The sequence below is a fragment of the Pomacea canaliculata genome, linkage group LG1 (genome assembly GCF_003073045.1).
Source record: "Pomacea canaliculata isolate SZHN2017 linkage group LG1, ASM307304v1, whole genome shotgun sequence".
In the NCBI taxonomy this organism is placed as follows: Eukaryota; Metazoa; Mollusca; class Gastropoda; order Architaenioglossa; family Ampullariidae; genus Pomacea; species Pomacea canaliculata.
In genome coordinates this window covers 5,766,942-5,788,024 of record NC_037590.1, presented here as the reverse complement: position 1 = coordinate 5,788,024, position 21,083 = coordinate 5,766,942, and the positions used below count along the sequence as shown (strand labels likewise).

General features: G+C 42.4%; 1 protein-coding gene across 1 annotated transcript; it reads right to left on the bottom strand.

Moving 5' to 3' along the window:
* Nucleotides 1-2,100: 2,100 nt before the first annotated feature.
* Nucleotides 2,101-17,631, bottom strand: LOC112553129. The gene is made up of 7 exons (XM_025220157.1): nucleotides 17,512-17,631; nucleotides 16,733-16,942; nucleotides 15,039-16,467; nucleotides 11,742-11,820; nucleotides 7,691-8,027; nucleotides 3,878-4,096; nucleotides 2,101-3,612 (listed from the first exon to the last, which is right to left on the bottom strand). Exons 1-7 carry the CDS (start codon nucleotides 17,597-17,599, stop codon nucleotides 2,156-2,158), a joined length of 3,819 nt encoding a protein of 1,272 aa, XP_025075942.1. The 5' UTR covers nucleotides 17,600-17,631; the 3' UTR covers nucleotides 2,101-2,155.
* Nucleotides 17,632-21,083: the final 3,452 nt, after the last annotated feature.

The following is a 21,083-nucleotide window of genomic DNA, read 5'->3' as shown; positions in this document are numbered from 1 at the left end:
GACGATGTGTTCCTGTTAAAACTGTTAGGAAATCCTAGCGAAAGAAAACAATACATAGAGAGATAGAGAACCTTGGAGTATTTTAATCCAACAGGCAGAGTAAATTTGGAGAACGCAGTCATTTGACATGTTTGTCATTGAGCGAGTGAAAGACAGAAGCATAAGGGAGAGAGAAAGAGGGGTGCTAGTTAGCCACTCACATTGAGGTAATTGTTATCTCCCTTTTGAGTAGAAAGAGTCTGTCGCCTCGGCTTTCCTTGGACTTGCTCCGCCATGTTGACTATGCACTGATAGTCATCCGGGAGCTGATTGTATGTTTGTAACGGGACAACCCGCTGATATTTAATATCCCTTGTTTTCTATTAAATTTTCTTTTCTTTAACTGCCACAAAGTGGCGACTCACTTAGTAGCATCAGAAGGTCGCTTTTTTTTTTTTTTTTTTTTTTTTTTTTTAAAAAAACAAACAGATTTATCTTTGTATTGACTTTGACACTTCACTGTTATCGACATTTGTCTCTGAGAATGCAATGATCGCCGACTGACAAGATTACCTTACTCCAGCGCTTATTGGTAGACACAACTGTAGCACATCAGACGATGAAGAAAATAAAGAATTTGTATGCGTGCTTGATCACGTATGTCTGTGTGTGTGAGAGAGAGGGAGAAACAAAAAAAGTGTGACATGGAAAGAGTAAGAAAGACTTTTTTCAAATATTGGCATGTAGTGTTTCTTTTTAAGTTGGTAAATGTTGAAGATAAGGACATTACACGTTACTTCAGCTAACCTTTATTGCAAGTGCAACAAAGAGAATAAATGAGATTTACAACATCACTTAGAAACATATCTTCATCGTCGACAAAATAAAAGGAGATACAGTGATACCTCGGTTCTCGAACGCCTTGACTTTCGACCAAATCGGTATTCGACCAGGAAATTCGAGAAAATTTTGTCTTGGAATCCGAACAAATATTTGGAACTCGAACATCCGAACGTCCGAGATGAGCCGAGTTGAGCCGAATGGCGTTCATCGGCCCAGTGCGCCTTGCTTGCGTCATCAGTGTGAAGTGCAGAGGAGAAAAAAAAACAGCAAACAATTGACAAATTCTTCCGTAAAGAAATCAGACAAGCAACTGCAGACCAAGATTCTGATTCTCCTCAGCAAAAAGATACAGAGAACAGAAACACCCGAAGAAGCAGTTACCCTCTGTTTTTATTGAAGAGGACTCCCCTTCAAAACAATAACCATCCCCCTTCCTCCTCCTCCACATTCATTCCCTCCTCATATAAGTTTGGTAGCCAGGTACAGTAAATAAACACAATTTACTGTACTGTACAGTACATCTTTATTTATTTTTTTTTGTTTTAATAATACACTTTTATTTCTTATTCTTGTTTGAGACTCATGTTTTTCTACATATTATATACAATTAGGCCAGTAAATAGGCATTTTCTGGGCTTGGAACGAATTAATACCAGTTTCCATTATTTCCTATGGGTTTCATTGCTTCGGTTCTCGAACAATTTGGTTCTCGACCGTCCTCCCGGAACGAATTATGTTCGAGAACCGAGGTATCACTGTAAATGCTAGTAACAATTCACTCAGGGACACAGTTTTACACGTTACTTCAAGTTAGTCTCCATTGCAATTGCAGATTAAAAAATCAATAAGAGTAAACAAGATTTACATCAAGTTAGAGAAACATCATCATCGTGAAAATCAACAAAATAGATGAGATAAAGGCTTGTACCAATGCACTCAGCGACAGAGTTCTCCATGATTTCCAAGACAATGTTTAAAAGTATGGTACCATCTTCTTTCTTTTCCTCAGTTTTAAAGTTTACCTCGTCTAGGTTTCTGACACGTGCTTTCGCCCTGAAGAATTTGTGATCCGCGAAGGGCCATAACTGTATGAAAACAGACGTGCACCATCGCGCCAGGGGAGGCGACTGCGTTACGTTAGTACTGCGCAGCATGGGAAGGGAGTTCACACTCACTTAATCATGAGTTGCTATTCTATCGTTGGCTTCAAATAAAATCGGCTGTTGGTAAAAATGTAATAACCGTTTATCCTCAACGTTAAAAATGAGATGAGTTAGAATTATTGGAGCAGAGTGAGTGTGGATTCAATCCTTCGCGTCTGTACGCAGCCGTTTCATCGCATTGTTCTTCTTTTACAGTACTTTGCCTCATAATTGTAAGGGATGGTACAAAGCATTGAACTCAGATCTTGGGGGGTTATAGCCCCGAGGTTGTGCAGCTTCAGAAGGATGGCCACGTCATAGCGGCTGTAGAACGCTCGCACTGGAGAACGGTAGAAAGGCGTATTCAGACACGAGACGACAGCTCCACATCTCAGAAGGACGTCCACGAGCATTTCACGGACGGTCCTGTCGGGGGGACACGCGGCGTAGGACAGCGGCGAGCCGCCCCTGTTGTCCTCCACCAGGACGTTGGCCCCGCGAGCGACCAGCTGCTCAATAAAGGTATAATGCCCGGACTCGCAGGCTACATGCAGAGGGGTTTTACCCTGCCAATCTCTCGCATTGAGATCCACCAAAGGTTGCTGCAGCAAAAGGGACACGCATCTTTTAAAGTGGTGGCTAGGCTGCAGTGTGCGGGAGCAGAAGATGCAATGGAGTCTCGTTACTAACTTGAAATTAAAGAGGATGTGAAGAGCCGTTCTACCCAGCATACAACAATTTCCAGACGCCTTGGCGTTAACATCAGCACCCAAACTAAGGAGGATCTTTATAGCTTTCTGGTTTAAATTCTTGACTGCGGAATGAAGAGGCAGGTAGCCTGAACCGTCGGGTACGTTCATCAGCGGTCTGTGTTGCTTTTCCGAGAGGATATCAGACAGGTCAAAGCTGCGCTTAACTGCCAGGTGTAAAGCAGTCCCCACGCTTTTGATCTGACCGTCATACCGAGCTCCGTGTGAGGGAAGCAGCAGATCGGGAAATACGTAGATACCCAGACACAAGCAAATCCCGCAGGAACACTCTCTAACGATCGTCACGCATGGCACCCTGCTGTCGGCTCTGGCTGCCTCCAAGCTCAGGTCCGCTCCTGACTTCACCAGCACTTTTACAATGTTGGCGGCAGGAAGTGTGCCCCTGATGAGGGCAAAGTGCAGAGGAGTCAAGGCGAAGCGTCGGTTCTGCAAAGTGGTGAACTGCCCAGCATTGACATCAGCCCCCACATCCACCAGCAGCTCCACGACCTGCGGGTCATCGCTCAGAGCCGCGAAGTGCAGGGCCGTGAGTCCGTCCATGTTCTGGGCGGTGACTAACTTCTTTCGGTCCTCTTCGTCCTTGCACAAAATCAAAATGAGGGGAACCATGGTCATGGCAGAGCCTGAGGCAGCGGCCAGCATAAGGGTAGTGTTGTCTCGGCTGTCCCTGGTGTGAATGTCAGCTCCCTTCTTCTCGAATATCATTCTGGCCAGATCCATTTGGCCAAAGAGACAGGCCAGGTGTATCGGGTAACAGGTGTAAGGCTCCGTGCAGCACCAAGGGATGTAATGTGCCTTTGCCACTATCGACCAAGGTATATCCTCCAGCTGAACGGGTATCTGGGAGTGTGGATCGAGGGCTTCAAGGAAAGACCAGTCTGAAATGTTTGAAAATAACGACGTGTTAGTTGCAAAGGGTGTTGTAATCACCATCATACAGCATAATATATACTGCATAGTAACTAATGTAACTAAAGCTACGAATGCATGTAGCATAACTTTAAAATAAAAACTACATTTAACCTACCAAAACCCAAGAAGTATTCCAAATATTTGTTTCAGCCGAGGACATTTTTCATACTTTTCTAGCAATTTAGTAAATGTGAAACAAATATAAACGTATGTTGAAGTCCTTATGCATACCACCATCCTCCAATATGCCCCGAGAGTCTCCGTTGTCAGTGTCGCTCCTGTCGTTGCTTTTCTCACATGAGCAAAGAGATTCTGCTGCAACTCTTCGTCGCAGAGCGTCGATATGCTGACCTCGGACAGCCAGAGAGTTATTCCGCAAATACTCTGCAACTGCCATTCTCCGGAAATCTTGCAAGTCATGTAGAGTAAGCAGCATATAATCCCTATTAACTACCAAAATGGAAAGCATAATTCAGAGCAGCAATGACGGTTACTGCTGGGATAAACTCATTATCAAGAGTAAGATTATTCATCTTTTAGAACAAAACAGTGACACTAAGGTAGGAGTGACTGCCCAAGGCCCCGCGCCTACAAGTGTCATAGCTGTACCGGCTTCACAAAGGCCCCGCAATTCTATTTGCCCACGGCCCCGCATCCCCCTAGCCCCGGCTGTGATGGTTTTAACGATTGTCATAAATGCTGATGTAGTTTTTCGTTATATTTTTTTCTTTGTCAGACACATCACCGGAAGAACGTTTAAGGAGGGAGAAAATGAGGGGAATTATAAGCAGTTGAAGCCTTTATCTGATTTTTAGAGGGTCTGTATAAATAAATTTCTTCATTTTATTTCTTAAAAAAAAAAAGACATTTGTCACATGAAAGTAGAGGGAGAAAATAACATAAATTTATCAATATTACTTTTTAGCATTTAAGGAGCAGATAAAAGTATTTCAATTCCTTATAATTAATGAGATGTATTCTATTAGTGTCTTGTGACATGTTCTGTACTCATCCTGTAGCCCCCATCACCTCCCCTACACGCACGGAGATAATGATAGAGGCATAAGAAAACATACACAGGAATATTAGCATGAAGGGTATTGTTTGGAAAAGTTTCTAAATGCATTTTATGAAACTGAAATAATTAAATGTTCAAATCGACGGAATAAACATAGTCTTCCACAGTTATCTAGTTACAAGGCCCAATCTATCTATTATTAGGGTTACTGTTATTTATTCCAAGTATTATTTCGATAGCTACAATATTAATTGCTCCATTAAATGCCTCACAATGCTTCTGACTGGTTCTCAAAATTATGGATGAACCTCAAGAAACAAAGCTGTGGGACAGATGATGTTGGAATGTAAGATATGTACTTTTTGCCAGTCAGGCAGTCAAAAATGTGTGATTGCCTTACTGTTTTCTTTGTTTTCTGTTTCCCCAAAGCTTGGATGACGTATTCGCGTGACGACGACAACGACGATGTCAGTGAGCACATCTATGTTTCATGAACGTGTGTCATGAAAGTCATTTTGTACTGATTAATTATACTGGATTAGTCATTATGCTAAGCCAGACTGAATTTGTTTACAGCGTGTCTTTTTTCCAGTATTATTTTCTAATTTCCAAAAGCCACTGTACGTTCTGCATTTTATTGTATTTCTGATGCTACGTGACATGATGTGACATTGTGGTATTGTGACACGTGACATGATCTGACAGAGTGGTATTGTGACACGTGACATGATGTGACATTGTGGTATTGTGACACGTGACATGATGTGACAGAGTGGTATTGTGACACGTGACATGATCTGACATTGTGCCTATCAACATGGTATTTATTATACGTCGTCGTGATATGCATCTAAGACCATGGTTTTACGAGGCTTTGTATATTTTTGATACTTTAAATTTTTATCAAGCTTCTTATCCATTTTTCAAATCTCTGACAGGATTGCTCTTAAAATATGTTGTGTTGCTCGGTGCCATTCAGTCAACACTTGTTGTATTATTCAGCCAAACAAAAGTCTTCATTCTCGCAGACAGAACAAATTATCGTCGTCATCCTTGTTGACAGAGTTTATTTCGTCTTGATTTAGGATGTATAAAGTATTTTTGAGGGTTCTATCCATGGCAACACATTGTTCGCAGTGTGAAAGTAGTCACTATCCTGCACCTCTGTGTAAATTTTACTCCTTTTCAATCTGATATTGACAGTGAATGGTCTACTAAATACAGTGATTGTGTGAGTACCTTCAAGTTTGTATGGTTGTTCTACCCTGTTTTACAAGTGCCTTGAGTCACAATGAATTTAAACTGACAAACTGTGTGGCCTGGACACCACAGTCTGTGACGTAGCCAGTATATTTTCAGTAGCTCCTCAGTACCTACAGTTATCTTCAGTTAATGTTGTTAACATGTGTTTGCCACGATACTGAACACTTTAAAGAATATATACTGATTATTTACAATTAAATGTTCTTTATATTTGTATGCGATTTCAGTTCACCTGTGTGTGTGTGTGGAAACAGATTCAATTTAAACCATTCAGCATGTCCTTAGTGTTGCTGTGGTCGCCTGTCTGTCTAGTCTACAGTTGCTAACAATAATGTTGTGAGCACTTTCGTCTGCTTGTACAGTGGATGCAATCTCAGTCCAGATAAAAAATAAATCATCAGTAAATAAATAGATCACAAATTAGCAAAATAAATAAATACATCACAAATGAACAAATGAAGAAAGAAAGGAACAAAAAAGAAAAAAAGAGTGCACTTAGACGAAAGAATGAAGTTTTAAGAAAAATAGAAAAAGACCCTTAGACGAGGGAGGAAATACTTCAATCAAAAGTTAAAATTAGGAAGCTGAGTAATTTAAGGAGCAGGCTAACCTTGATATTGTGCGAGAACAGATTATTTGCAGAATGCGGATGCTATAAATAGCTACACAGCGCATGCCCGTTGAAGTAGATGACAAAATTAGATAAAGATGATGAAGCAGTTCATGTCACACCCTTATTTAGCAGAATGGTAACTCCTGAGGAGCATGAAATGCTACTACCTTTGCGACTGACTATAAAAATAATCTCACTTTAAAATGATCGTAAAAAACCATGAACACTTCAAAAGAAGGCTATTATCATAGTGTATTTGCAGTTGAAAGTGATATAATATACATTGTATATTCTCAATTTCAGGATTGTATTAAAAACCATTTACATTTGCATGCTATAAATTATTATTAATTGATGCCAGTTATGTATGTAATAAATTATAAATAAAAATACAATTCTCAGCAAATATGTTGTTAAGAAATATTCAGTGACTGCAGTTACAAATTCTACTTTCTGGTTTTAGTTTAATGAATATGTAATTGATTCCCTTATGAAATTTATTTATTATAATGTGAATGCAATATTTCCTTACAGGTCATGAAAATAATCTTGGAGCTTTAAGCAGGTTTTCAGCATGCAAATAAGTCCAGGGTTATTTTGACTTTTACTTATAAAATGTACAATTTTCTACCTGTATAATTTTACATTTGACAGAAGAAATATCAAAAGGGAGGATAAAAGAAGCTGTTTGTACCGGACAGCTCGGGTACTACGTCACCCGCTGTTTGTACCGGACAGCTCGGGTACTACCTCATCCGCTGTTGCTGTCCGTCTCGCGCCGCGCCGCTCGCGCGACCACGCTTGGGGTGGTAGGGGATGTGGGGTGGAGGGACCAGGCACTGTCAGTGGTACCCGCTGACCTAAACAAGCGCTCCCTCTACACTCCCCTGTCCTCAGACCTAATGTGTACATTAGTCTAAAACAAATATAATAATTTCTAAACATTTTCTAAAATCAAAAACATGTTCAAGCTTCTCAGTTGTAAATCGGTTTCTCAAGTCCAACATGCACAAGTCATTTCACAGTTCTTTCATTTTCTTGTGCAGTTTATGAGTCTCTTTATCTTGACAAAGTTCGTCTTAAATTTTGACATTTGGCAAAGCATCTTCAAAAACTCCAGAATCTTCTCCAGCGTCCATAGAAAACTTACACCACTTGCGATTGGTCACTGTCACGTGCAGAAAGTGTACGGCAGGTGCTTCCCCTTTTGGTCTCAGCATCTTTGCAGCCTGGCGCGTGGTGGCGTCCTTGGTAACCTCGTAGGGTACCCGGAGGTTGGTGGTGGCTTCGCCTTCCACTCGTGCTTGGTTCTGCTTCACCAACACCTGACTGAATAGCCCTTCGAACAGGCTTGACGCACCTTTCTCTCCGTAAAAGGAGGTGATTAGATGAGGGGGGGGGGGACGTTCTGACACACCAGGAACACACAGAGGACTACTGTCACTAACTACTTCATTAGTTTCAGTCTCTCTCCGCCCATACTGTTCCTGTAACACACAGGGATTACATTCTGGCACACCAGGAACACATAAAGAGCTACTGTCACTAACTACTTCATTAGCTTCAGCCTCTACCCTCTAGAGACGTGCCAGACATGTCACCCTGCATGCCACCCTCGGGCAAGTCAGCGGAGGTATCATCACTCGCGGGTGCCGCCCCTCGCTTTGGTTGACCTCTCACGATCCACCCGTATCATCTTTCCTGTCACCGACAGGACAACACGCGTCACTGCCCCAGGCAGAATTTCTCTCGCTGCAGCCTGATCGGTCAACCCCTGTCCACGCGCACGCGCACGAGCCAGTACCCTGAATCGCTTCCCACAACCTTGTACACACTCTTCTCTTTTACAACACATCTTTCTTCCTCCCTAACTCAACATTAGCAGAGCAAGGACTGTCGCTAGCTTCTACTTTTACTTCTTTAAAGTTTGTAACAGGGACGAACAAATCTTCTCCCTTTACCTCAACCAGACATCTAGGGACCTCTATGCCTTTCTCTTTCCTTCTCTCTTTCTTGCGAGTACAAACACATTCCTCTGGTCCGTGTCTGCAAGTTTTATGGCGACACTTGTCCCTCCTCCACGGGTCAAGTTCGGGACTCTTAACCCTTCCTAGTTTTCTGAACTTCCTTGCTCGCTTTCATTGTGAGCCCGGGTCGCCGGGTCACTGTCGCGAAAATTGACCCTCCTCTTCACACCTATAACAGGTCACCGGACCCTTCCTTTTCCTCTATTCTTCTTGTCTACCACCTTCTCTGACAACTGCTCCAGCGTGCTACACTTTAGCTTACTGACATTTTGGAATGCCTTGAGTAGTTCGTGTTCTGATGTGTCTTTACTGATGCTCCTGACAGCTTCTTCATTCTCGGGTTTCCTTTCCTGCTTTTAGTCACTTTCTGAGGAAACCAGCTTTCCTTCCTAAGCACAAGGATACCTATAAGCACTCTACAATAATTTATAAAAGGAATTCTACCTGAAAATATATTCGGTATTTTTTGTTTACTTTGAAAAGAAAGTCGTAGAAGCAAATCCAGTATTATTATCATTCCTTTGGCTGTTGAACATACATTGGAACCATCGAATGGTGCAGTCCTCTGTTCCACATCTGTGTTCTCCGTTGTCTTTAACTCGTTCCTTCTCAGTGCTAACTGTAGCAATGTTCATCAGAACAAGTCACAGCTTTCTCATTTAATTTTAACATCACTCTTGAGGCACATCCATCTCAGCATTTATTACTTTTATTGTTTTGAATGAAAGCTTCGGTCACGCGAGCAATAGTTGCTTTCGCAAAGTCGAGGTCAGGGTTTATACAGCTTGGTAGGGCAGTTCGCGCATGCGTACAAGAGTGGAAAGAAACCCAAACAAAAAAAAGAAAACCGAGTTCGAATAAAATAGTCTCGTCCGGATAGTAATTAGTGACGACTGTCCCTTTCTCAAGCCTTCAACTGTCCACCCATGTTACACCCGAAGTCGCCTGACCCAGGTGGCAAGGCCATGACGTCACAGGGGGGGATTATGGGGGTCAGGGGTCAGGGAAAGGTCGTGACCAGAAGATTCTGCGGGGATGGAGTAAGTCAGCGGTTCTCAACCTGTGGGGCGCGACCCCCTGGGGGGTCGCGACGTTCCTACAAGGGGGTCGCGAAGGTGGTCATTTTTCTAAAAAGTTTCTTATACCGGTATTAGTGAAATTAGCTTAGATTGTGTAACCGAGTAGTGAGGGCGATCAAACTCCAAATCTCTTCTCCCTATTCAAGTACACTGTCTCGGCATGCAGTGACTTCTCACTTCCAAAACTCACAACACAATCCCCCTCTCAACAATTAAGCCTCCAATCTCCCTCCTCTCGCCTTTTGCCCTCTCTCTCCCCCAATCTCTCATCGCTGACTCCCCTCTCCCTCTCCAGCAATGAAAGTTCTTCTGCCATTTTCAACTTCGTATATGTGTGAGCAAGGATTTTCAGCATTGGCAGCACTGAAGTCGAAATACAGAAATGGTGTGGACGCAGAGGCTGAGCTGCGAATAGCAGTGGGTACGAACATCGACACAGGTTCGCTTCTCTATGCAACAGCAAGCAGGCTCAACCTTCTCATTAATCAAAGTGAGTTTCCAATAAAATAATATTTATTAGCACCGCAGAATTTGCTTTAGTAAAATTTCATTAACAGTTATACTTCTTGCAGATACGAACTTTGTTCTTCCGTTGTGGATTTCCTCGACGCCGCGTTCGAGGTTAGCTAAGGCTCCCCCCCCCCGCTCCTCCACCGACCTAGGCTGGGGGGGGGTAGCGGACGTACCGGTGTTCGTCAGGGGGGTCGTCACAAGTAAAAGGTTGAGAACCGCTGGAGTAAGTAGTGTGGCTTGACGGTTGAGAGAGGCTTATTCAGTTTGGACGTGACAGTGGAGATACGGCAGGCCAACCGCTGAGTAAACTCCAAGTAACTACAGTTGTGCGGCAATGATCTTTGCTGTGTTTTTGTGCGACTAGTCCACCCGGGAGTACCCATCGCGGACTGACGTGTAGGGTACAGTGTGTTACCAGGCAAGAACTGAAAGTACTCCGCCACTTCAACGATTATATAGGTTAGTTATACTGTTGGGTATTTTTCCGCGATATATGCAGATTGTCTCGTGTGAAAATTCAGTCTACTTTAACAAACAAGAAAACTCAAACGTAAAGTAATAAGAACAGGAAGCTATGTCGGCCAGAAACAGTCATGACCAGGTCCCATGTATGATCAGCATAAAGAGCGAACCGACCTCTGTAGCTGATCACATAAAATCTGAGTTTCAGCAGTCAACCTGGAAACATGAACCAGGTGTAAAACTGGAGTTCAGTTCTCAAGATGTCACTTGTTCAATTAAGCAGGATCCTGAGGAGAATTCTGTGCATGGTGCAAAGACAGAAGAGCAGCTTGTGTTCAAGCAAGAAGATCCTAGTCATATGGTGAAACTAGAGCATGCTACACACATTGAGCAGTCAGACTGCAAGTGTGAAAGCACTTTGAAACTGGAGTACCACTTTCAGTGTGCCAATTGTTCAATAAAACCTGAGCAAGATTTTGTGCATACAGAAAAGTCAGAAGAGCAGATTGTGACTAAAGAAGAACAAGAAGGCAGTAAAAAGGAGAAGATTGAGACAGACAGACATGCAATATGGCAGAATGACAGTAATGAGAACTGTCAAGAAATGAATGTTCATAGGTGTAACGCTCATGAGGTTATGGATAATGTAGAAAGTCAAGAGAATAAGACCGACAGTGATGGGCAACTTCACCCTCACCAGTGCAGCTTATGTAAAGCTACTTTTAAGATCTCAAGCCGTTTAAAAACGACACATGTTGTCCACAGTGATGAGAGATCTTATCAGTTGTAGCTTGTGTAAAGCTGCCTTTAAGTTCTCAAGCCACTTAAAAAGACACATGCAGGTCCACAGTGATAAGAAATCTTACCAATGTAGCTTGTGTAAAGCTACATTTAAGCGCTCAAGCCACTTGAAAAGACACACGCAGGTCCACAGTGATTTGAAAACCCATCCAGTTGTACTTTGTGTAAATCTACTTTTAAGAACTCAGAGCTCTTAAAACTACACATGATGGTCCACAGTGATGTTAAACCTATCCAGTGCAGTTCGTGTAAAGCTACATTTAAGTGTTTAAGTTATTTAAAGAAACACATGGCCACACACAGTGATGTGAAATCTTACCAGTGCAGCTTGTGTCCAGCTACATTTAAGCGTGCAAACCATTTGAAGAGGCACATGCTGGTCCATAGCAGTGAGTAACCTAGAAAAAACAGTTTTTAACGCTTAAGCAATTTAAAAGGCCACGTGCTCAAGCACATTGATGTGAAAACTAAGTAGCTCAAATTTTATAAAGCTACATTTAAGTGATCCAATCATTTAAAAGGACACATGCTGGCCCAGAGTGATGAGAGATGTCAATTGTGTATGGAATGTTATATAGCTTTCAAAAGATCATGTACCTTAAAATAGTACATGGTGTTAAAATAGTACATTGTGTGGAAACTCACCAGTGTAATGTATGTAATGCTGCTTTTAGGCACTGAGACCATTTGTAAAGGCATTTACTGACCCACAGTTATATTAAAGCTCAATAGTGCAGTGTACATAAATTTGCTATAAGAAGGATCATTTGTGAACGAGCATATGTGTGAGAGTGATGAGAGACCTCACGGGTAAGGGGTGTAATAAGTTGTTTTCAAGTTGCCAGACCAGGCTATTTGACAAAACACTGATATCAGTAAAAATCATTATGCACGAAGAAGTGGCGACTAAATTCACTAGTGCAGTCTGTGTGTTAATTTTCCATCTGAAGATCAATAATTTGAAAGAGCAACTTGAGCTTAGAGCATTTTGACATCAGGTCTTCTTGCTTCACACATGCCTTGAATGATTTTATTATCTTTTAGACTTTAGACACTATAAGAATCTAGTATGCCTTTAAGTGGTTTGCTAAGTATTGTGTGTTACGTTGCTGTTGCTAGTGTCAAGTAGAATGGTCAGGTTGCATCATCAGCATCCTAAGTTTGATTGAAAGCTATTAAAAAGTTAAAATTTTGATTGAAGGCTATTCACAAAAAAAAAGTTGATTTTTCTATTAGAGAAAGAGTTTATTTTAACAACAAATGCTGACATTGCTAAGAGTGTCATGTGTACAGTGTGTAAAGCTGCATGTTGGATCCAAGCTCATTTAAAAAGTCACATGATAATTGAAAGTGCCATGAACTCCTGTCAGTACACAAATATATTTTATTTCTTTGAAAAGCCAAGATTCACTATACTTTTTTTCTTTGTTCAATAACATTCTTTGCTTTTATATATGAATAACATTTGACATTGCAACATTTATTTGAAAAGTAATAAAGAATGAAACAAGTGATTTTTGTACCAGAGAAAATGCTGAAGAATTTTTTTTTAAAAAGAACTAGAGAGGGGAAAACACTTTTTAAACTTCTGGCATTGACTCTTTCATTAATATTTCAGCAACACGTATAACAGCAAACATCTATTAGACCGCCATAACGGGTATAGGAAGTCGTCGCAGCGGAACGGAGACCAAAGTCGCGACATAGGACAGGGGAACAAACTCTTGCTAGCTGATTAACGCAGTTACACATGAGTTACCTCACATCAACGAATGATGCGCTGTAACTAAACACTACATTTTGATTCTAGATGAAGTCAGATTTATGCTTATTTCTTGGACTTTATGTCAAGACCTTTCACCAAAAAATTTGCTAAAGTAAAGAATTCCATCGTGTAAGGACAAAACAGGGTGGGTGTGGGTTGGGGGATCACTTCAGTAACAAGACAGGTGACGACTGTGGAAAAATTCGGGTCTGTGTGTGTGTGTGTCAGTGCCATGGAGGGGTCATCGTCGACAATTTTCTGGACAACACACTAAGCAGTAAGCAGATGATGCACAATGTCACCCCGTAGGCCTACCCCATGTAAATTTTGACGAAATCCTTTACGATTTGGCTGCGAGCAGTGTAGTCCAGGAAAGAGTGCGGTTAGAATTGGTTCTCATATCCTGGTACATTCCTAGTCTTAGAACTACGGTGTAATTCTTGAAATTCAGTGTTTGACACCTGTAACTAAAATGCATTTTCTGCTTAGAATAATCTTCAGTGATACCTGTGTGCAGTGTCAACAATAATTGAAGAAAAACTGCTGTAGTTCCTGAAAATTATACCCAAATGCGTTTCTCTGAGAATATTTTTAGCTGACTTATACTCAGACGAATATTCTGCTTACATTTTAAAAATTCCCCGCTGACTATAAACATCGCTACAATTATTTGCCCTTGAGCTCTGTGTCGTGCAAAATGAGCCAGAGCTCCCCTATCTGCTTCTCCGCCACATATTTCTTGCATTATTTATTGAATCACAATTTTACAAAAACATTTCTTTTCATTCCATAGACACATTTCTCAGAAATGAACGTGCATGCGTTCTTGTGTGTGTCGGCGGTTGAAACCAGAGTTCGACCCAACCAAATGTAGCGGGAATATTTTGCCGTTGTCGATGTTAGAAATATTTCTCTTGTCTGTGTTAGGAATATTGCTGTTATCTAAGGCTCGATCGTGGACGATGTGTTCCTGTTGAAACTGTTAGGAAATCCTAACGAAAGAAAATAATACATAGAGAGAGAAAGAACCTTGGAGTATTTTAATCTAACACGCAGAGTAAATTTGGAGAACGCAATCATTTGACATGTTAGTCATTGAGAGAGTGAAAGACAAACATAAGGGAGAGAGAAAGCACATTGAGGTAATTGTTATCTCCCTTTTGAGGAGAAAGTGTCTGTCGCCTCGGCTTTCCTTGGACTTGCTCCGCCATGTGGACTATGCACTGATAGTCATCCGGGAGCTGATTGTATAAGATTGCAACGGGACAACCCGCTGAAATTTAATATCCCTTGTTTTGTATTAAATTTTCTTTTCTTTTACAGTCACAAAGCGGCGACGCACTTAGTAGCATCCTAAGGTCGCTTTTTGTGAAAAGAAGAGATTTATCTTTGTATTGACTTGGACACTTCACTGTGATTGACATTTGTCACTGAGACTGCAAAGATCGTCGACTCCAGCGCTTATTGGTAGCAACAACTGTAGCACATCAGACGACGAAGAAAATAAAGAATTTGTATGCGTGAGTGAGCACGTATGTCTGTGTGTGTGAGAGAAACAAAAAAGTGTGACATGGAAATAAAATAAGAAAAACTTTTTCCAAATATTGGCACGTAGCGTTTCTTGTTAGTAAATGGTATTTTTTTTAAAGTTGAAGATCAGGCCATTACACGTTACTTCCGCTAACCTTTATTGAAAGTGCATATAAAACAATGTTGGTAAAAATGTAATACCCGTTTATCGTCAACGTTAAAAATGAGATGAGTTAGAATTATTGGAGCAGAGTGAGCGTGGATTCAATCCTTCGCGTCTGTACGCAGCCGTTTCATCGCATTGTTCTTCTTTTACAGTACTTTGCCTCATAATTGTAAGGGATGGTACAAAGCATTGAACTCAGATCTTGGGGGGTTATAGCCCCGAGGTTGTGCAGCTTCAGAAGGATGGCCACGTCATAGCGGCCGTAGAACGCTCGCACTGGAGAACGGTAGAAGGGCGTATTCAGACACGAGACGACAGCTCCACATCTCAGAAGGACGTCCACGAGCATTTCACGGACGGTCCTGTCGGGGGGACACGCGGCGTAGGACAGCGGCGAGCCGCCCCTGTTGTCCTCCACCAGGACGTTGGCCCCGCGAGCGACCAGCTGCTCAATAAAGGTATAATGCCCGGACTCGCAGGCTACATGCAGAGGGGTTTTACCCTGCCAATCTCTCGCATTGAGATCCACCAAAGGTTGCTGCAGCAAAAGGGACACGCATCTTTTAAAGTGGTGGCTATGCTGCAGTGTGCGGGAGCAGAAGATGCAATGGAGTCTCGTTACTAACTTGAAATTAAAGAGGATGTGAAGAGCCGTTCTACCCAGCATACAACAATTTCCAGACGCCTTGGCGTTAACATCAGCACCCAAACTAAGGAGGATCTTTATAGCTTTCTGGTTTAAATTCTTGACTGCGGAATGAAGAGGCAGGTAGCCTGAACCGTCGGGTACGTTCAGCAGCGGTCTGTGTTGCTTTTCCGAGAGGATATCAGACAGGTCAAAGCTGCGCTTAACTGCCAGGTGTAAAGCAGTCCCCACGCTTTTGATCTGACCGTCATACCGAGCTCCGTGTGAGGGAAGCAGCAGATCGGGAAATACGTAGATACCCAGACACAAGCAAATCCCGCAGGAACACTCTCTAACGATCGTCACGCATGGCACCCTGCTGTCGGCTCTGGCTGCCTCCAAGCTGAGGTCCGCTCCTGACTTCACCAGCACTTTTACAATGCTGGCGGCAGGAAGTGTGCCCCTGATGAGGGCAAAGTGCAGAGGAGTCAAGGCGAAGCGTCGGTTCTGCAAAGTGGTGAACTGCCCAGCATTGACATCAGCCCCAACATCCACCAGCAGCTCCACGACCTGCGGGTCATCGCTCAGAGCAGCGAAGTGCAGGGCCGTGAGTCCGTCCATGTTCTGGGCGGTGACTAACTTCTTTCGGTCCTCTTCGTCCTTGCACAAAATCAAAATGAGGGGAACCATGGTCATGGCAGAGCCTGAGGCAGCGGCCATCATAAGGGTAGTGTTGTCTCGGCTGTCCCTGGCGTGAATGTCAGCTCCCTTCTTCTCGAACATCATTCTGGCCAGATCCATTTGGCCAAAGAGACAGGCCAGGTGTATCGGGTAACAGGTGTAAGGCTCCGTGCAGCACCAAGGGATGTAATGTGCCTTTGCCACTATCGACCAAGGTATATCCTCCAGCTGAACGGGTATCTGTGAGTGTGGGTCGAGGGCTTCAAGGAAAGACCAGTCTGAAATATTTGAAAATAACGACGTGTTAGCTGCAAAGGGTATTGTAATCACCATCATACAGCATAATATATACTGCATAGTAACTAATGTAACTAAAGCTACGAATGCATGTAGCATAACTTTAAAATAAAAACTACATTTAACCTACCAAAACCCAAGAAGTATTCCAAATATTTGTTTCAGCCGAGGACATTTTTCAGACTTTTCTAGCAATTTAGTAAATGTGAAACAAATATAAACGTATGTTGAAGTCCTTATGCATACCACCATCCTCCAATATGCCCCGAGAGTCTCCTTCGTTGTCAGTGTCGCTCCTGTCGTTGCTTTTCTCACATGAGCAAAGAGATTCTGCAGCAACTCTTCGTCGCAGAGCGTCGATATGCTGACCTCGGACAGCCAGAGAGTTATTCCGCAAATACTCTGCAACTGCCATTCTCCGGAAATCTTGCAAGGGGCCTTTCACAAACTCGAGGTCTGCAGGAAAAATGTCATATTTAAGTCTTTACTCTTTCGTATACATTCGAAAAATGACACGTTTACTCGGCAGACAATTATCAGTTGTAAAGAATTAATCGTAAACAGTCAACAGGTCAAGTCTTCATTATTTAAATAAAGGAGACTAGTTAGTCGGTATAGCGGTACATAGTCCGGACTAGCAGAGGAAGTTGCAAAAACAAAACAAGCAATTATTTACAACACCTTGGTATTGCCTCTGTGCCTAGTGTACATATTCTATGTCACTATACACTCGCAGCAAACCACGAGGCTTACAAGATGGCGGATAGCGCCTTGTTGCTAGTGTGTGCATCACGTGACTTAGACAACCCAATGGCAGGATATTTTACTGTAACGCACTGAACCAATGCCTGGTTCCCATTACGTAATGACATACTAAGAATAGTTTACAGTGACTTATTGAGGATATGCTATTAGTCACGTGTGCAGTAGAGGTGATGTTCATATTTCTACAATTCGCTAACCGCTCACTTTTTCAAAACCTTTAAAGAAATCAAGTTAAAAACAAAATAACAGGTATTACGTACCGTTGTACATGCGGAAAACCAATTTTGCATTCATTCTCACGAGTGGTCCTATACACAATGTGAAACTGCCCGGATCTGAAACACACATCAGAATAAAAGCAAATGTTTTTGTCCTATTTGTTTCTGGATTGCCATAATTTATTTTTAAGCAGGAACAAAGTATAAATGGCACGTCAGTATTTCTTTTTAAAAACTGAAATTATATTATTTCTTTTTCTGATGCCACCTCCACCATGAGCAACACCACAATTTTTGAAATAGAAACAAATTTACAAGCGAATCTATTAATAAAAATCATGATATAATTGACGAAACAAGGTTCTCCTCATATTAAAATTGAAATGGATACTAAAGGTTGACCACAAACGTTTTAAAGAAGGTCGTTGCTTGCACGTGCCCCCACTTGTAAGCTAATAATAATTTAAAGTAATGTGGTCATTCATGTAAGAGGAAAGAGCTACTCTACAAAAATAAAAACGATTTGCTGTCATGTTGTCATGACGATCCTAATACTGACAGGAAGTTAGCTGTCAGTAGATTTCTACTTTGAAATTACTTGCCTTTTTTCTAGACTTTTTTCTTGAGTGTATCACCGTTTTTCCTTTTCTCTGTAGGTAGTGACTGTGACACGTGTGCCTTCTGCACATAAACCTCTCGTTGACTTTCGCGGCAAAGCGCGGTTTGACCCTTAAAGCCTAAACTGTTACGTCACTGATGTTTGCTGATTGGTTGCTTTGTTCAGTTTAGCTGCCACCTTACGGCGATTACTCACTAGGTGGGAGGAGAGGGTGAAGAGCAAGGAGGAGGAAACCAGAGTACCCGAGGAAAACCCCGACTTCCCCCGGCTGACCTGGAGGCTACTGAGGCGCTGATTGGTCAGCTCACGTGTACCGACATGACTTAACGTCCCCCACGGGCTCTCAAGCATGGCCTAGAGTTATGTAACTGTTAGTCACACGCACTTGAACGTCTGCATGTGTTAGGGTTAATAATAATTATAATAATTATCCATCAGGCCAAAGCTAACGCAAGTTCTTTTACTTCGCTGCTCAATCGTGTCCTTAGAAAATGAAAGCGCTGTGATTCGGTTTTCTTAATAATGTTGTTGTGACAACGGCTCAGTCTTGTAATGAACGTCGTTCGATGTGTGTGTGTGTAAAAAATCAAGATTTAAATACATGTATACAAATCCTACATTAGCTAGTCCCCAGAAAAAAAGGTTTGCCACTGGTATATTCAAATTGTAGAAAAAAAAAATACTGCCCCTGTAATATTTTACTTGCTGTTCCCAAAGTCCAGAGGCTGTCTACAGGACATAAGTCAATGAGTCAAATTTCGCACGTGCCAAAAGTAAATTACGGGGGTGTAAGGGTGGAAAGAAATGAGGTTGTGGTGGTGGTGAGGGGTGGGGGGGTGAATGCTATCTTCTGGGTACATTTCGCAATTTCTAGTCCAAAGAGTTTCTTTTCCAGCTCTTATGAGGTCAAAGGTTAAAGGTCAGGCTTCAGTGTAGTCACAGCTTGCGTCAGAGTCGGCGAGCGCTTGGGGTAGCTTCCTTGCCGGAGGCGCTGCACGTGACTAAAGCAGGACAATTATTTAAATATCTACTCAAAGTTGTATGTCGAAGACTTTAATCCCCAGCCCTGATTACGGGACACAATAGACCTGTCTCTAGTTTTAACTGTTGTTATGGCTGCGGCCTTGCGCTGATCCAATCATTTATAAGGACACCTGCTCACCCACAGTGACGACAGATGTCAACTATGTACTGTATGTCATGTAGGTTTAAAAAGATCAAGTACCCTAAAACAGCTGATGGTGTTTCCGTGTGGTGTGAAATCTCACCAGTATAATGCTTGTAAAGCTGCTTTTATAGGCACCCAGACTATTTGAAAAGTCATTTGCTGACCCACAGTTATATTAACGCTCAGTAACTAAGCAACAAGAATTCCTCCTTTCACAAGTGCCCTTTCATACCGTGTGTAGAGAACAGTGGAGCTGGGAGCGAGCAACACATAGGACCTTTCTGTCTACCGAGCGCGCTTCACAACTCTGCTCGAATAATTCTAACTCATCTCATTACATTTTTACCAACAGCCGATTTTATTTGAAGACTGTTAGTTGAGCAACAACAACCAAGGATAGAATAGAGCGCAGCAACTCATGATTAAGTGAGTGTGAACTCCCTTCCCATGCTGCGCAGTACTAACGTAATGCAGTCGCCTCCCCTGGCGCGATGGTGCACGTCTGTTTTCAGACAGTTATGGCCCCTCGCGGATCACAATTTCTTCAGTGTCAGAAACCTAGACGAGGTAAACTTTAAAACTGAGGAAAAGAAAGAAGATGGTACTATACTTTTAAACATTGTCTTGGAAATCATGGAGAACTCTGTCGCTGAGTGCATTGGTACAAGCCTTTCTCTCATCTATTTTGTTGATTTTCATGATGATGATGTTTTTTTCTTACTCTTATTGATTTTTTAATCTGCACTTGCAATGACGACTAACTGAAGTAACGTGTAAAACTGTGTCCCTGAGTGAATTGTTACTAGCATTTATCTCCTTTTATTTTGCTGCTGGCTTGGACCCTTGGCTACTGGACCTGTTGTTACACCAGAAGTCACAAACTTGCCGGAGCCTCTTGGGGAGACCATGACGAGACAGGGCGGTGTGGGGGGTGGGGGGCAGAGAAAGGTCGTGACCAGTCGTGGAAGGTGGGGGTTTGTAATGGTCTGAAATGCGGGCTCTGTGCGCAATAGCTGACTTTTGCATTCATGCATTCATGTAGCATTCAGCCACACACACCTACTTACAACACGTTCAATAACGATCTTAGTAATAATTAAAAGAGTGTAATTAGACAATACGTGAATATATATATGTCATACATTAGGTTACTACATTAATCATGAAACATATCTCTCGGGTGTTGTTCTCCTGGTGATAATCCAACGGTGCACAAGTTCAGTAAAGTTAGAGTTCACAAATTCCAATGTTTACAAGTTCACTAAGGATAACAACTCACTGTTAATTCTACCGTTCATCAGCTCACCAAAGTTCACAAATCACTAATAATTCCACGTACGGCGAACCCTTTTACGTCTTACACAAGACGGACCTCCGTATGCCGTTCGCTACCTCGCTCGCCACCCGGAAAAGTGAGGTTTTGCTACCTCTGTACCAGACTTGGTTTGTTTCTTTCTTCCCGTCCCCTTGGACGTGTACAAAGGGTCTAGCGACAATACTAAAGGGGCGTTGGTCGCCTCGTGCGACACCCTGTTATTAATTAACTGTGTCGATTGATGTCCCCCGGCCGACGACTGGCCACCTGACTGGCCACCCGTGTTGAATGGGACAGAGATACCGCTGCCGCGTCAGCCGTGCCTAGGGTGGCGCCAGTTTGAGTAGTTCCCGGTGGGTTCTCCCCAACCTACTTGCTCTAAGGACGACTTTACCCTACCATTCATAAAAGTCGACAATAAGTAGAAAAATACGTTTACTACACGGTTGCTAGAAGATTCTACGGGAATAGAATAAGTAGTGAAGCTTTACAGTTGAGAGGGCTCATTTTAC

What these genes read in the sequence shown, in the direction of transcription:
- LOC112553129 (XM_025220157.1), bottom strand. Translation starts at nt 17,599, where the DNA reads ATGTGTGTTTCAGATCCGGGCAGTTTCACATTGTGTATAGGACCACTC. An exon ending in CCTTACAATTATGAGGCAAA is followed by an intron (nt 11,821 to 15,038) that starts GTACTGTAAAAG and finishes TGTTTTTTCTAG; the next exon opens with GTTACTCACTGCTATGGACC. An exon ending in GCTGGACACAAGCTGCACTG is followed by an intron (nt 8,028 to 11,741) that starts GTAAGATTTCAC and finishes TGTGTGTTACAG; the next exon opens with GAACAGTATGGGCGGAGAGA.